The 12,816-nt window shown below is 42.0% G+C and overlaps 1 protein-coding gene across 2 annotated transcripts; it reads right to left on the bottom strand.

The window, feature by feature from the left end:
* Nucleotides 1-345: 345 nt before the first annotated feature.
* Nucleotides 346-12,587, bottom strand: sik1 (salt-inducible kinase 1). 2 transcript variants are annotated; one of them, XM_042494181.2, is made up of 14 exons: nucleotides 12,311-12,586; nucleotides 11,018-11,221; nucleotides 10,808-10,924; nucleotides 7,536-7,599; nucleotides 7,266-7,427; nucleotides 6,245-6,369; nucleotides 6,030-6,153; nucleotides 5,725-5,945; nucleotides 4,911-5,060; nucleotides 4,704-4,814; nucleotides 4,360-4,585; nucleotides 4,020-4,274; nucleotides 3,717-3,906; nucleotides 346-3,075 (listed from the first exon to the last, which is right to left on the bottom strand). In XM_042494181.2, the coding sequence occupies exons 2-14, from the start codon at nucleotides 11,168-11,170 to the stop codon at nucleotides 2,577-2,579; spliced, it is 2,397 nt and encodes a 798-aa protein (XP_042350115.1). In that variant the 5' UTR covers nucleotides 11,171-11,221; nucleotides 12,311-12,586; the 3' UTR covers nucleotides 346-2,576. The 2 variants fall into 2 exon arrangements, with proteins under 2 accessions (XP_042350115.1, XP_042350114.1); XM_042494180.2 differs by having other exon boundaries at nucleotides 10,808-11,221; nucleotides 12,311-12,587.
* Nucleotides 12,588-12,816: the final 229 nt, after the last annotated feature.

Here is a 12,816-nt window from a genome sequence, read left to right as displayed (position 1 = left end):
TCACTTATGTTCAACCAGTACCAGCCTTAAAATTGATATCAGCGAGCCCACCAGACTCCGTTTAAATAAGCAGTAATTTATGCGTGTATAAAACCAGCCTATTTTCACATTTAGCACGGTGAACGTGTGGAGTACAATAAATATTATATAAAAATAAAAATGAGAATCAGACAAAAATATATGGAAATTCAAAGTTTAAACTTCAGCACTTTTTTGCTGCATTTATCAGCGATTAAAAATAATACATCTTTGCCGTAGTGATGACGGTCCTTCACAGTCAAGTAACATAACATTACCTATGATGACATGTCAATATACCCAACTTATGATTGAAAACAAACAACACACAGTTTAGGAGGTGAACTTTATTTAAATAAATAGACACATAAATAAACAATCTTTCATGAACTAACATTCTCTCTTCTTTAATTTCTCTTCGTCTTTCTCCCTGCACACAGACACACACACACACACACACATACACGCGCACGCACGCACACAGACATGCACATGCTCACACAGTCAAGTAACAAATCACAAAAAAAGTAAATGACATCTTATTATCCAAAATTTATCAAAAAGGGTCATTTTACAGATTTGCATCGAGTCTTAGTGTTTCAATAATAGTTTTGTGAAGTTTTTTTTTCTTCATGAGAAACAAAACAAAATGAATAAAGTGCAATTCTTTCTTCTGTTGATGCAGCAAGTTCAAAGGTCAGATTCGGAGAAAGAGAGGTCAGAGAAGATATCAAAAGGGCCAGTAACAGAGCCGTTCATCTTTTTTCCTTCAGCGTAATGATTGGAGATCTCTGAATGGGGGTTTGTTCAAAGGCACAGGTGTTGGTAGTGAGTGCAATCAACCAAAAATTGTTTGGATAGAGATATCAACACTGCAAGTTTCCAACGCAGAACTGAGTTTGGAAAAACACTGCTCTTCTACAAGTTGTTTCACAGATATGAGAGGATAAACTACAATAGCACACATCTCTTCAACTTTCTAATACGTTGTCTGACCCCACAAATAAATCAGTTTGTTGCAGATTGTTTCTATTTCTAGCCACTTATGGACAACTGAAGAAAGTTCAACTTCCAGCACAACATGGTATTGCTATGTTCTGATTTTTTTTTCTTTTTTCTTATTTTCTAGAAAAGTACAAAAATGAATACCGCCATGGTCCTGATAGTAAAAGCTAGAGATATTAACAACACGTGTAGCATCAGGATTCGGTAGCAGCAGGAGTTTTTATCTCACAGCAAAAGCTCATGAGATCATGTGAAATATGCTCGCTAACCACCGTGCTACATTTCGAGACAGCAATCAAAGTGAAAAGTCAGTAGTGTGTATCTGTGATAGATCACCCATCTCTTGTGCTGTTCGTTCTTTGGTAAAACCCAAATTCTTCCTTTCAGTTAAAGAACTACAAGCATACTGTGTGAGGAAACAGCACTTTGAAATGCCTTTTCTCTTAATTTCTACAGTTTCATGTTATTATGTTACATAACTAGTACCTGTTCTAGTCAGCTAGCTAGCACAGCAAACAGACATATTAAAAGTTATAACACAAAAACCTCAGGCAAATATACATTTTGACCATCCTATGTAGAGCCTCATCATTTGTATTTCAATGTGAAATATTGCACTGTTCCCATAGTCTTTGATCTGAAAATCCTCTGATAATCTGGGACTGACAACATTTTGTTAGGGGAATTGTTTTGTATAGGTTTCCAAATTCTTGCTTGTGGAGGTAGTAAAAGCATCTAACAAGAAGGTGCTTATCAAGCGAAGGGAATCCACATGTGTAAGGTGCTACCGAGCTGACTGATGTACCGGTTGTGCTTGACTCAATCAGCGGGACACTGTCTTCCTTCAGTTTTGGTTGATGAGGATGTAGCAGTCTTTTTGCAGCTTGAGGTAAAAGCAGCATTTGCGTAGCTATAATAATCTTGCACAGAAAAAAAAATCACAGTTTTAATTCAAATCAACTCCTTCAGTGAAGCTTAGGGCACTATGCTGCATGTTCATTGCACTGCTACAGAGAAATGTCTCTTGAGAAAGGCGAACCAAGTGGGAAAAAAATGAATTTTGGTCTTCTGTCCAGTCAAGTGAAAAATGGCAAGAACAGGAAATGACACAAACCATGTCTAAAAAAAGAAAGAGGAAGAAGGAGCCTTCCTCTATTCAATATAATCAAAGAGTTAACTTAGACAGCATCAAAACATGAGAGATAAATGTATCAGCTAGTGTCAGCTCTCATTTCTTTCAAGTGAGTCCATCGGGGAGCTGAATGATTTTTTCAGTCTATTATTGCTTTTCTGGCTGTCTGATACGAGATTTAACGCCTTGTCCAGAGTTTGGTTATTGCTTCGTCTTTAGCTTATACGTTATCAAAAGTTTACGCAACATGCATGTGTGGACACATTCACATGTGTACCGCATGTTGTTAAATAAAGTGAACGTTTGTCGCCTGCATCTTCTTCTTTTGTTCTTTCTTTTCACTTGCACTCTTTTCTTCTCAGCTCAAAATGAAGAGATGATTTTATCTTCCACAAAGAGAACAATCTCTGGTCTCGATGTTTTACTTCACCATCACACAGTTACTGAGCTGCTGCTGCAGACCCAACTCCTGCATGTCAGGATCTGCGCTGGAGGCCGAGTTCATGCTCCACACTGCTGGCTTGGACATGGCGGCGAAAGTGCCTTGTGTTGCAGACTGGGGCTGCTGTTGCAGGCTGATTTGGGGGTGAGGGTGCTGGCTGATGTGCAGACGAGCCTCGAGGAGGTAAGCAGCGGAGGCCACGGGGGACAGACTAGAAGCGTAGCAGGAAGAGGAGCAGCCAGAGGAAGAGGAGGTCTCGAGGGTTTGTTTCCAGATGCCGTGCTGTAGAGCCACTGATGCCTGCTGAGGAGGCAGGGTAGAGGGGGCAGGGGTGTCAAACATGGAGGAGGAAGCAAACACTGTAGCAGGTGGAGGAGAGGGCGATTGCTGCTGGGCCAGGAAGAGCAGGGGATTCTGGGAAGGTCCTGTCTGAGCGGCTTGGACCTGAGGCTGGGGTTGGTGCTGGATCTGAAGCATCCTGGAACACAGAGACAGAAGATCAGACTCTGTATTTACATCACAGTCAAACAGTCATTGTGCTTACATATACATATATGCTGTTGTGCTACACTTATAGCTCCATTAGGCCATTTGATTGGACTATTGTTCTAGTCCCAGTGTACAAGCATCAGAGGAGACTTAAGTTATTGACGGAAGTATGTCGGAGTCCGTCATGGTAGGAAGCAATATGCTCCCTTTCAGCTAATTGCTATTGAATCTTCTTCCTGTTGACCCATTGTGTCACACACCAAACAAGTTAGCAAGCGGCAAACAACAAACTTTTAAGCGCTGTACATTTGGTATGTATTCTACCCTTTACTTTTGCCATGTTGATACCTTTCTCTTGTTTTGTTTTCTTCCATTTATCTTGTTTTGTTTTCTTCCTTTTATCTTCTTTGGTTTTTCCCAACTTTCTTCTACAAATTAATGCTGATTTCCGGGTCAAAGCCTGGCGTGGGCACCATGGAGCATGCCCAGAACGCCAAGGCCAGTTTAGTTCCAATTTGAGGCTTATACACAAAAGACTAAATTGCCCCCCTAACATCATGTAAACACACTGACTGTGAGCCCCCCTTAGACCAGAATCATGTGCTTTAGTTTTTTTATTTTGTGTCTCACCTTTGCTGGTGCAGCACCTCCTCCAACATGCTGCGGTGCTCAGAGAGAGTTGGACCCAGTGACCCCCGGCTGCCGCGGTTACAGGAAGGTGGAGGAACGACCTGCCTGGTCAGACCCTTGATCTTATTTAATCCCAGAAGCCCCTTAGTGCGTGTGTTTTTCCTCAGCTGCTGGCGGAAAGCTTTGAGGCCTGTGGAAAGGCATGGAAAAGTGTTACACAATCCTCCTTTGATCCGATATCATGCACATTATTAAAAAAAAGAAAAAATAGCATGGATATTTGACACTTTCATGCTCCCGTACCTTGTGTGAGGGAGGTGTCAGATGCTCTGCGACCCTCCTGGAAGCTAGCAGCAGGCAGGTTGCCCTGGGCCTGGGGCAGGAGGTGGGAGGAGAGGGTGAGGGGAACTCCAGCAGGCAGCAAAGCTCCACTTTCGGCCCCGGAGGCCAGAAGTGTTGACATGTCTCCCACTGCAGCCTGCAGAGTTGGGGCCGGGCTGGATGAGGATTTCAGACAGCTGTCAGATGAGGCACCATCTGAGGGACTGACTACAATACCTACAGAGACAGAACAGAGAGGAAATTAGACTCTGCATATGTCTGGATTAGCGTGTGCTATTTTACGCATGTATTACATACTTACATGGAGGGTTGCACTGGTGGAAACGGGCCGACACCTCAGCCAGAGTGTGTCTGCGGGACGTGGTGGTGGGAGGCAGCAGAGGCCCAAGACTTTGTGTGGCCTCCTCCTCCTCCAGGTCTCTTGGTCGCACCTCTTCACTGATGCTTGTCTCCAGCAGGCTGTTGGGTGAAATGGAGCGGTTCCAGAGAAGTCTGTTCAGGCTGGCCTCTACTGGAAACACCACACGCTGGAACAGAAGGTGTCCAACTGTTAGTGACTTGATATGTGTCTCTGGTCTGTCAGTATCTAAAGGTGGAGGGTGAAGCTTCCTAAGCTGCTGAATGCTTTCAAGTTTTATCATTTACCTGGAACAATCCACCTTGGTCAAACTCCATCTCTGGGTAAACTGGAGGAGTGCTTTTGGTTGGAATTGAAAATGATGTGCTTCTAAAACTGTCGGTCGACTCCATTATCACCTGTAAAACAAAAACAAAAGCACACAGTGTTTTAGAGCTCATGTAAAAAAGTTAGATTCGGACTTTAAGATCAATACACCTGGCTCAAATGCTCACCTCTGGGCCGGTGGAGTCAGAGGTGCTCCTGGGTCTCTGGCTCCAGGTCCCACACTGGCGGCTCAGCTGCTGGGTGCGATGCTCTCTCACTCTCTCCAGCAGTAGGTAGTAAATTGCGGAGAAGTGGTTGTAGCTGCTGCTCTGTAGAGACTGAAATAGAAGACAGACAGTAGATTAGTGGTGTTGCTGCTTTGATTAACTTCTGTGGCCCTTAATGCCATCTTATATTCATCTCTTTTTATAGCTTCCTTTTACTCTTCCCACCTATGAATAAGAGCCAGTTATAACAGTAACCCCCTTTTCCACTGGACAGAAAAAAAAAATAAAAACAAAATAAACCAATACCTACAAAAATCTGGCTTTTGTATTTGATGAGAAAGGTTACAGTCAGCCTTCACTTTTGGGTCAAATGACTCGCTGTAGTCACAGGTGTGTATCGGCTCCAGCTCTGACTGGCTTCAATTGATAGTGATGGAAATTGATACCTGGGTGAACGCACCAATTTTAGCGCCTTTACTGGGGCGATTCAGTGATGTACTGCCACAAAATACTGTCTGTCTCCGCCCAAGCAGCACTCTCATATTGTTCAACACTGACCACCCCTAACCCTATTTTCTGGCTCGCCTGAGAAAACGTGACACACTAGAAAAAGAAAAAAGAACAGAAAGGCATACTCGTCTGCTGTACAGCTGTGTACACAGCTCTGGTCTATCAGCAATGGGAAAGCAGTGTATGTATAATCTTTTTGGAGATAGTAGAGCAAGAACTGAGACACAAGTAGACACGAGCAAAACTCTTATCCCTGTTCACTCACCTCGATCGTCTTCTGGCGGTCGATGCCCAGTGTGTTCATGATGCCCAGCACTGGTTCGCTGTAGTCCCCCAAGTTGGAGTTGTACTCTGACAGGGAATGGCTGAGGGTCTGGTGGGCGGCTGTTGGGTCTGCCAGCATCCAGCGGTGCTGCTTGATCTGGGCCACGGTGATCCTTCTGGCTGGGTCTACCACCAGCATCTTACGGATCAGGTTTTCACAGTCTGAAGGACGTAAAAAAGAGGAATGAGTCTTGGACTCTGAGCACTATGGATTTGACAAACTTTGGTAACTGGCAGTGATTGTACCTTGAGACATGAAGAAAGGGATTCTGAATCGTCCCTCTGTGACTCTTTGTCTGAGTGCAGGAAGGCTGAGTCCGCCAAATGGAAGAGAGCCGCAGACGAGAACATAAAGCACCACACCAAGACTCTGTGAATTTTAAAAAGGAGAATATTAGCATAAGAAGAAAATGAATGCCTGATTGAAACATTCAGTCTAGAATTTCCTTCTATAAGCTCACCCAAATGTCCAGCTGGGGCCCCTCATATTCTTTGCCTTCAAATACTTCAGGGGCGGCATAAGGCGGGCTGCCACACCATGTAGACAGAGGCTCCCCCGATTTGTAGAAGTTTCCGAATCCAAAGTCTGTAAGACATGGGAAAAAATGATTTCGTTATTAAGACTTTGTTTGTTCTTTTTGTAGGAACTTGCTGGAGGGCGGATGTGTTTCCTTTTAGAGTCTTATGTCATCGTGATGTTCAAAGACATTTTCCAGATCATATCCAGCACTGCTTTATCATCTCTTGCACAAAGGACTAGTCTTTGGGCACCAATCACTTGATTCAGAATGATTTAAGAATTCCTAAGCTGTTTTTCTGCTACATTGCTACAAACAGCTACCTTGTAAATATTTGTTACATCACAGTACTTATTAAAGTGTCTTTGTCTTTTTTTTTGTAAAGTTTTCTATTTTATATTTATGTTCTTGAGTGTTACAGTATGTTGCCTTATTTTTTTTCCCTCTTAATTTGTTTATTGTACATTTAATGTATGCACCAAAAAAAACCAAAAACCAAAGTAAACTAAGAATAAACTACTTAGTAATAAATATTGTTCTAATTCTGACTTTAAATCTATCATTGCCAAATTTCAGGACTTGAGAGCACATCTGGATGAGAACGCCAGGTTCAGACCAGAGGCTGATGTGCCACCAAGCCTGAAAGCTGGCTGCGGAGATCTGTCGGCTTCCAGGTGAGCCAAAACACTGATCTGCAGTGATAGTTTCAGTGTCAGGTGTCTTTTCTTTTCCATATAATTTTGTCAAAAGTCTGATAGAAAAGAGCAGAGGAGCAGAATTGTGTTTACGTTTCTACTATGTCACCCCTGAAGCTTGTCCAAATATTACATTTTTCAAATTTCAAATTACAGAGAAAGTAAATTACTGAAAAAATAAACCATTGGGTACTGGTGCTGAATTTCAGGTAATGGTACAGGTATTGGTTTAAATGTGAACCCTATCCAACCCTAGATGGCAGACCTACCAGCCAGTTTGATGTTCATATTGGCATCCAGCAACAGGTTCTCGGTTTTTAGGTCGCGATGAACGATGTGGTGTCTGTGGCAGTAGTCCACAGCTGTAAGAATCTGCCAAAACTTCTTCCGTGCCTCATCTTCACTCATGTGGCCGTTTGAGGTCAGGTGGTCTGGAGGGAGAGAGGATATTTTAGTTCAAGGCCGTATTTAAGACAGAAATGTGTTTTATGTATCAGAGTATCATGATCAACAGATCTACAAATAAAAGCTGAACTCACCGAACATTTCTCCGTTCTTTGCATACTCTGTCACGATGTACAGCATGTCTTTGGTCTCCATGACCTAAAAGAAAAAAAGAAAAAACAAACGATAGTTTAAACCAACTGGATCATTGGCAGCTGGTGATGACGAAGAGTAAAACCTGTTCCAAGTCTTTCACATCAGCCTGCTCCAGGCATCTCTTGGTATGAGATTTTTCTAACCACAAAAATCCCCGTCTCATTCTTCTCCGTGTACTTGTTCCACACACACAACACCAACACCCTGGCTTTCCATGAAATGTCCTGTTGCATAAGCCAGGCGTCAGTGACTTCCTGCACGCATTTATATCATGTTTGAAAACCCATTTATACCACAAACCCAGAGGGGAAATGCGTAAATGCATATCATGCTCAAACAGACAAACTATCAAATGGTTGAAAATGTTCTCCCTGAGGCTGGCACTAACTGGGAACAGAAAAGAGTTGAATTTCCCCCCTCTATCTCTTTATTTCTTGGAAACAGAGGGACATATTGACACAGGCTGTTCATATGTGTCACGTATCAAGAAACACCATAAGGGCAACTGCTGTAAATGTCTGGTGCACTGTGAAGGCTGGAAAGACGCAATTCCCGATCCTTTGCTGCAGCTCATAGAAAGCTTCCATTTCCCAGGAGAGCCCTCAGGGACGGGGCAGCTGAGCAGAAAGGTTGCACAACAAAGCAATTTTCGTCATATGACAAAGCCCTGTCTGGCCAACTCTGAATTAAATGTCACTAAATTCCACTGAATGGTGGGGCTTAATTCTTTTCAGCCACCAGCTGCTTTAGAAAACCACGAGAAGAATGATTCAATACACAGACGCCTCCGAGCGGGCAGTAGACTTTATCTGTGAGATAGGGCAGCTCTCCGGGGCTCTGTCACCTTGAGGTGCAGCTGACGTCACGGCTCTGAAGAACAGGCACGTCAAGGACCCTCAGACCAACCCAGGAGGAAGATTAACCCCTTAACGTTCATATATTTATTTCGTTTTATTGGCCGTAAATTAGCTGTGAGGTAGTTGAAGCTGCATGACGTCTGCACTGAGTGAAGAACCCATAATTTTATGATGGCACGTTTCCATTGCATGCAGATATTTCTCATCATTCAGCCTGACATATTTGACTTCTTTGGGAACTTTCGGGTCTCCACTCAGAAATCAAACACATTCATGCCTATTTGAGATCAGCAGTTTGACTGAAGGTGCTGATGGTCGAAGAGAGGCTGACACAAAGACAGAGGGAGAGGAGCCCATGATCCTTGACTATAAAGGAAAAATAACATTTAACTCTCATGAGACCGCGGTGAGAATGGAAGCAGCAGCTGATTTATCAGGCCAGAGGTCTGAGACTGCCTCCCACCGTCATCGAGCACCAACCACCTGACTAGCATCACCTCAGACTACCCAAGGGCGCAGAAAAACTGGATGCATCACATGCAACACACAGAGCTGTGAGAGCACCTTTAGAGCTGCGACAGTTAATCCATTAATCAATAGGTTGTCTTCCATTAAATTGATCTACAATTCATTTCTCAAGAAAAAAAGTCAAGATTTTAGGATTCTTAAATGTGAATATTTTCTGGTTTCTTTACTCCTCTATGACAGTTAAGTAAATATCTTACACTGTGGAAAAAAACAAGACATTTGAGGATGTAATCTTGGGCTTTGGGAAACACTGATTGACATTTTTCACTATTATCTCTGCTACTAACCAAGTAAAGAAAAGTAATCATTGTCATGTTATATTTATATTTTAATAAAAGCAATTAACTAGTGTGCCTTTAATGTCAATTTCCCAGTGGTATTAAACAGTATTGATATTTTTCAAGGTATTGTATCACATTTAGAATTTTTCAGTAATGTGATAATGCTAAAATATTGTTATACTGTATGTTGCGTTTGGTGTATTAAATATAAATATCAAATTTTCTTAACAAATGTGACAGCTACAATACTGAATATTCTCTCACAGACCATATCACCCAACCTGACTTTTATTGCATTTATCAATATCCATTTTCCCCCTGTGAATTAATCAAAATAGTAGAAAGTGTTCATTGTAATTACCCCAAACATGTGTCTCTAAATTGCTTATTTTGTCTGTAATAGTCAATAACGTTTAGTTCACTATCACACAAGATAAGTAAAAGCATCAAACTTTCATAACTGAGAAGCTTGGACAAGGGAACTTTTATCATTTTTACTTGGAAAAAGTAACTAAATGATTAATTAATTTTCTGTCCATCGACTCTGATAATTTAATCTGTTGTTTCGGCTCTTCACGATGGTGAACACTGAGTTTCCAAGGAAATATTGTCTTGTTTTGATTGAGACATTATTTCACAGGAAATACCGCTCAGCTGCTTAACACCGGACTTCAATAATCCTCAAGAGCAGGAAAACAGTGCAGAGCTAAACAAAAGGGCAAAAAAAAAGAAAAAGAAAAAAAGAGAGCATTGTGTGTGAGAGTTTGTTTGCGTGGGTGTGTGTTTGTTTGTCTCTTGCCAGACTCGTGCCACAGCGCTTGCAGGGCCGGTCGAGGACAAAAAAGCGGATTCTTTTCCACTAAGTCTTCAATTTGATTAGCAGTAAAGCAGCGCTTTGTGGGGAGGCCTTCACGTGACGCGCAGACACATTGTACTCAGCTTTAACAGACGCTAATTAGACTTAACGCTCAGACCTGAGGATGCACCTTTAACCAGCCTGACTGTTCTCTGCTTCACATACCTCTGCAGTCACTTCTATCATTTTATATATATATATATATATATAGCAAATAAGAACATTGTTCCCAGCACTGACTGGTACCCATGATTATTCTCACTCCCTCTCTACACACATGCAGACACACACAGAGGGAGGTCAAAAGGGATTGCAGTAATGCTGTTGTGCTGTACTTATGATTCAGTGTGCTCTGAGAGTCAACAGCTCACCACAAGCCGGCACAAACCACTTAGATAACAAATGGCCCTTATTTTTGCCACACATAATAGCACCGCTGCATACCAACAATAACCAGGCTCTGCACCACATCACTGTTACAGAGGGAAATATGTTTGTCCCCATTTCGCAAAGCTTTCCACACCATTGCATTTTTGTAACTCCCAGATTCATGCGTGTGTTCAGACTGGCTCCCTGCACTTGAAAATGTAATATAGGTGGAATAACACACAACTGCATGCACAAATCATTCTGCACACATACAAACACATGCATGAAACAACACTGCAGAGATAGAAGATAATACACACCTGGTACAGTTTGATGATATGGGGGTGGTTAAGCAGCTTCATAATCTGCACCTCTCTATAAATTTTCTCCAGGTTGGAGGGGTTCAGTCTGGTCTTGTCAATTATTTTAATAGCCACCTGAAAAAAAAAGTAAATTGTAAAAAAATGAGAGATCGTGCATTTTAAAAAATCTTTAAAGTCAGTCACATAATTATAAGGAAAGGTGCCAACCTGTGTTTTGGTGACTTTATGTTTGGCCAGTTTCACAACTGCAAAGTTTCCCTTCCCCAGGGTGCGGATGATCTCGTAGAAGCCGACCTGCAGTGGCCTTCCCTGGGCAGGGCTGGACTGAGCCCCCCGGCTGCTCTCTGACGTGCTCACCATGGTGCACCAACCGTCTGGAGTTACAGCGTTATGAGGATTTAAGGCGAGTACCTGCACATACAAACATTGCTTTTTATTTTACAGCACATTAACAGATACATTAAAACAGTGGTGGGATGTAACTAGGTACATTTACTCAAATAAATTTACAATTTTTATGTTACTTTACACTTTTACTCCACTACATATATTTGATAGCTGTGGTTACTTCAAAGATTCAGATTATTGATACAAAATATAATCAACTAAAAAAATATGGTGTATATATATATATAAGCTATAAATTAAGCTACTCAGCAACATATCAACTAACTAAAATTGGTTTCACCTTTACCACCCACAGCATTAAAGTGATGAATACATTAATGCATCAGAAATTACAATCCAATGATATATCATTCTGAAATGGGAGCACTTTTATTGAATGGTTGATTCATAGGCATTTATTTCGAACAAACAAAACAAAACAAAAAGATAAAAAAAAAAACCAAAATAACAATTGAAATGGATGATAATCTATACACAACTCATGGAAAGATTCGAATAACCAACAAAAATTAGATGTTACATGTTCAAAAAGGACTAGGAGGAAGTATAAACGTATTATTTCCTACCCCCTCTCAGTTGCTCCTTGATTAATTATTTCACTTGCAGTAAAGATTTGAATGCAGCACTTTTACTTTCTGTACTGTAGTATTGATATTTTTACTTCAGTAAAGAAAAAAAATCAGTACTTTTTCAACCACTGCATCTAAACATTACATTTCATATGGCAGGTGCTTTTGTCCAACTTAAATATGCTTGTGGGTCTATAAACAACTATGGTGCAGGAGCGTGAAAACTTTCTCCCTCTGAAATCATTTGTTCTTACAGAGCGTGCTGTCAGTTTTATGCTCAAAAGTACAGTACGTATCCAAGTAGTTAAAATGGTCTTTTTATTGCGTAAAATCTGTAACCATTATTCAATTAGAAATTTGGGTACTTTTTGTAACTGTTATATTGAAAGTGAAAGAGGCGAGAAGTCGGCTTGACAAAAAGCAAAGGTAGTTTTGAATTTTGTGAGAAAATTATAGAAAAGGGAAATATGAATTGTAAGCCTACTAAAAAGTGAGTCTAAATGAGAGAGGAGTCTCGTCTTACCTTAATAAGAGGACATAAACAACCTTCGCTCACAGCTCTCGGATGAAATGTAAACCATTCCACAACTAGAGCGGAGAAACAACAACAATAGGGAGTCTGGAAAAACTGTAGAAAACCCGCGCGGAGCAACTTTTTCCTCCCGTCTTTACTTTGTACAACAAGACTCTCGGCCCGGGACTCGGTGCTGCCGGTGTGTGCCTGTGCGCTCCGCCGGAATGCAGAGCAGAGGCTTCGGCTCTCGCAGGGGAACTCCTCCTCCTACTCCTCCCTGCCTCCCTCCCTCTGCCACCATAACAAATTGATACCCACCTTATTAACGTCACACCCGCGTCAGAGCTTCGAGCTGGGTGCAAGGCAAGGCCGGGCTCGAGCGCAGGGCACGGGTTGCCAGGCAACCGCGCGGCTCGGGCGCACGGTGACGTGAGTGCTGATGGAGAGGTTGCTGGGAGATGGGGACGGTGACGTCAGTAGTAGAGATGTGTCACCACGTGATGTTTCCCTCTGCC

The sequence above is a fragment of the Plectropomus leopardus genome, chromosome 10 (assembly GCF_026936395.1).
Source record: "Plectropomus leopardus strain MGB_pleo_1.0 chromosome 10, ASM2693639v1, whole genome shotgun sequence".
In the NCBI taxonomy this organism is placed as follows: Eukaryota; Metazoa; Chordata; class Actinopteri; order Perciformes; family Serranidae; genus Plectropomus; species Plectropomus leopardus.
Note: the sequence above shows the minus strand (reverse complement) of the source record. Positions and strands in the feature narration are given on the sequence as shown.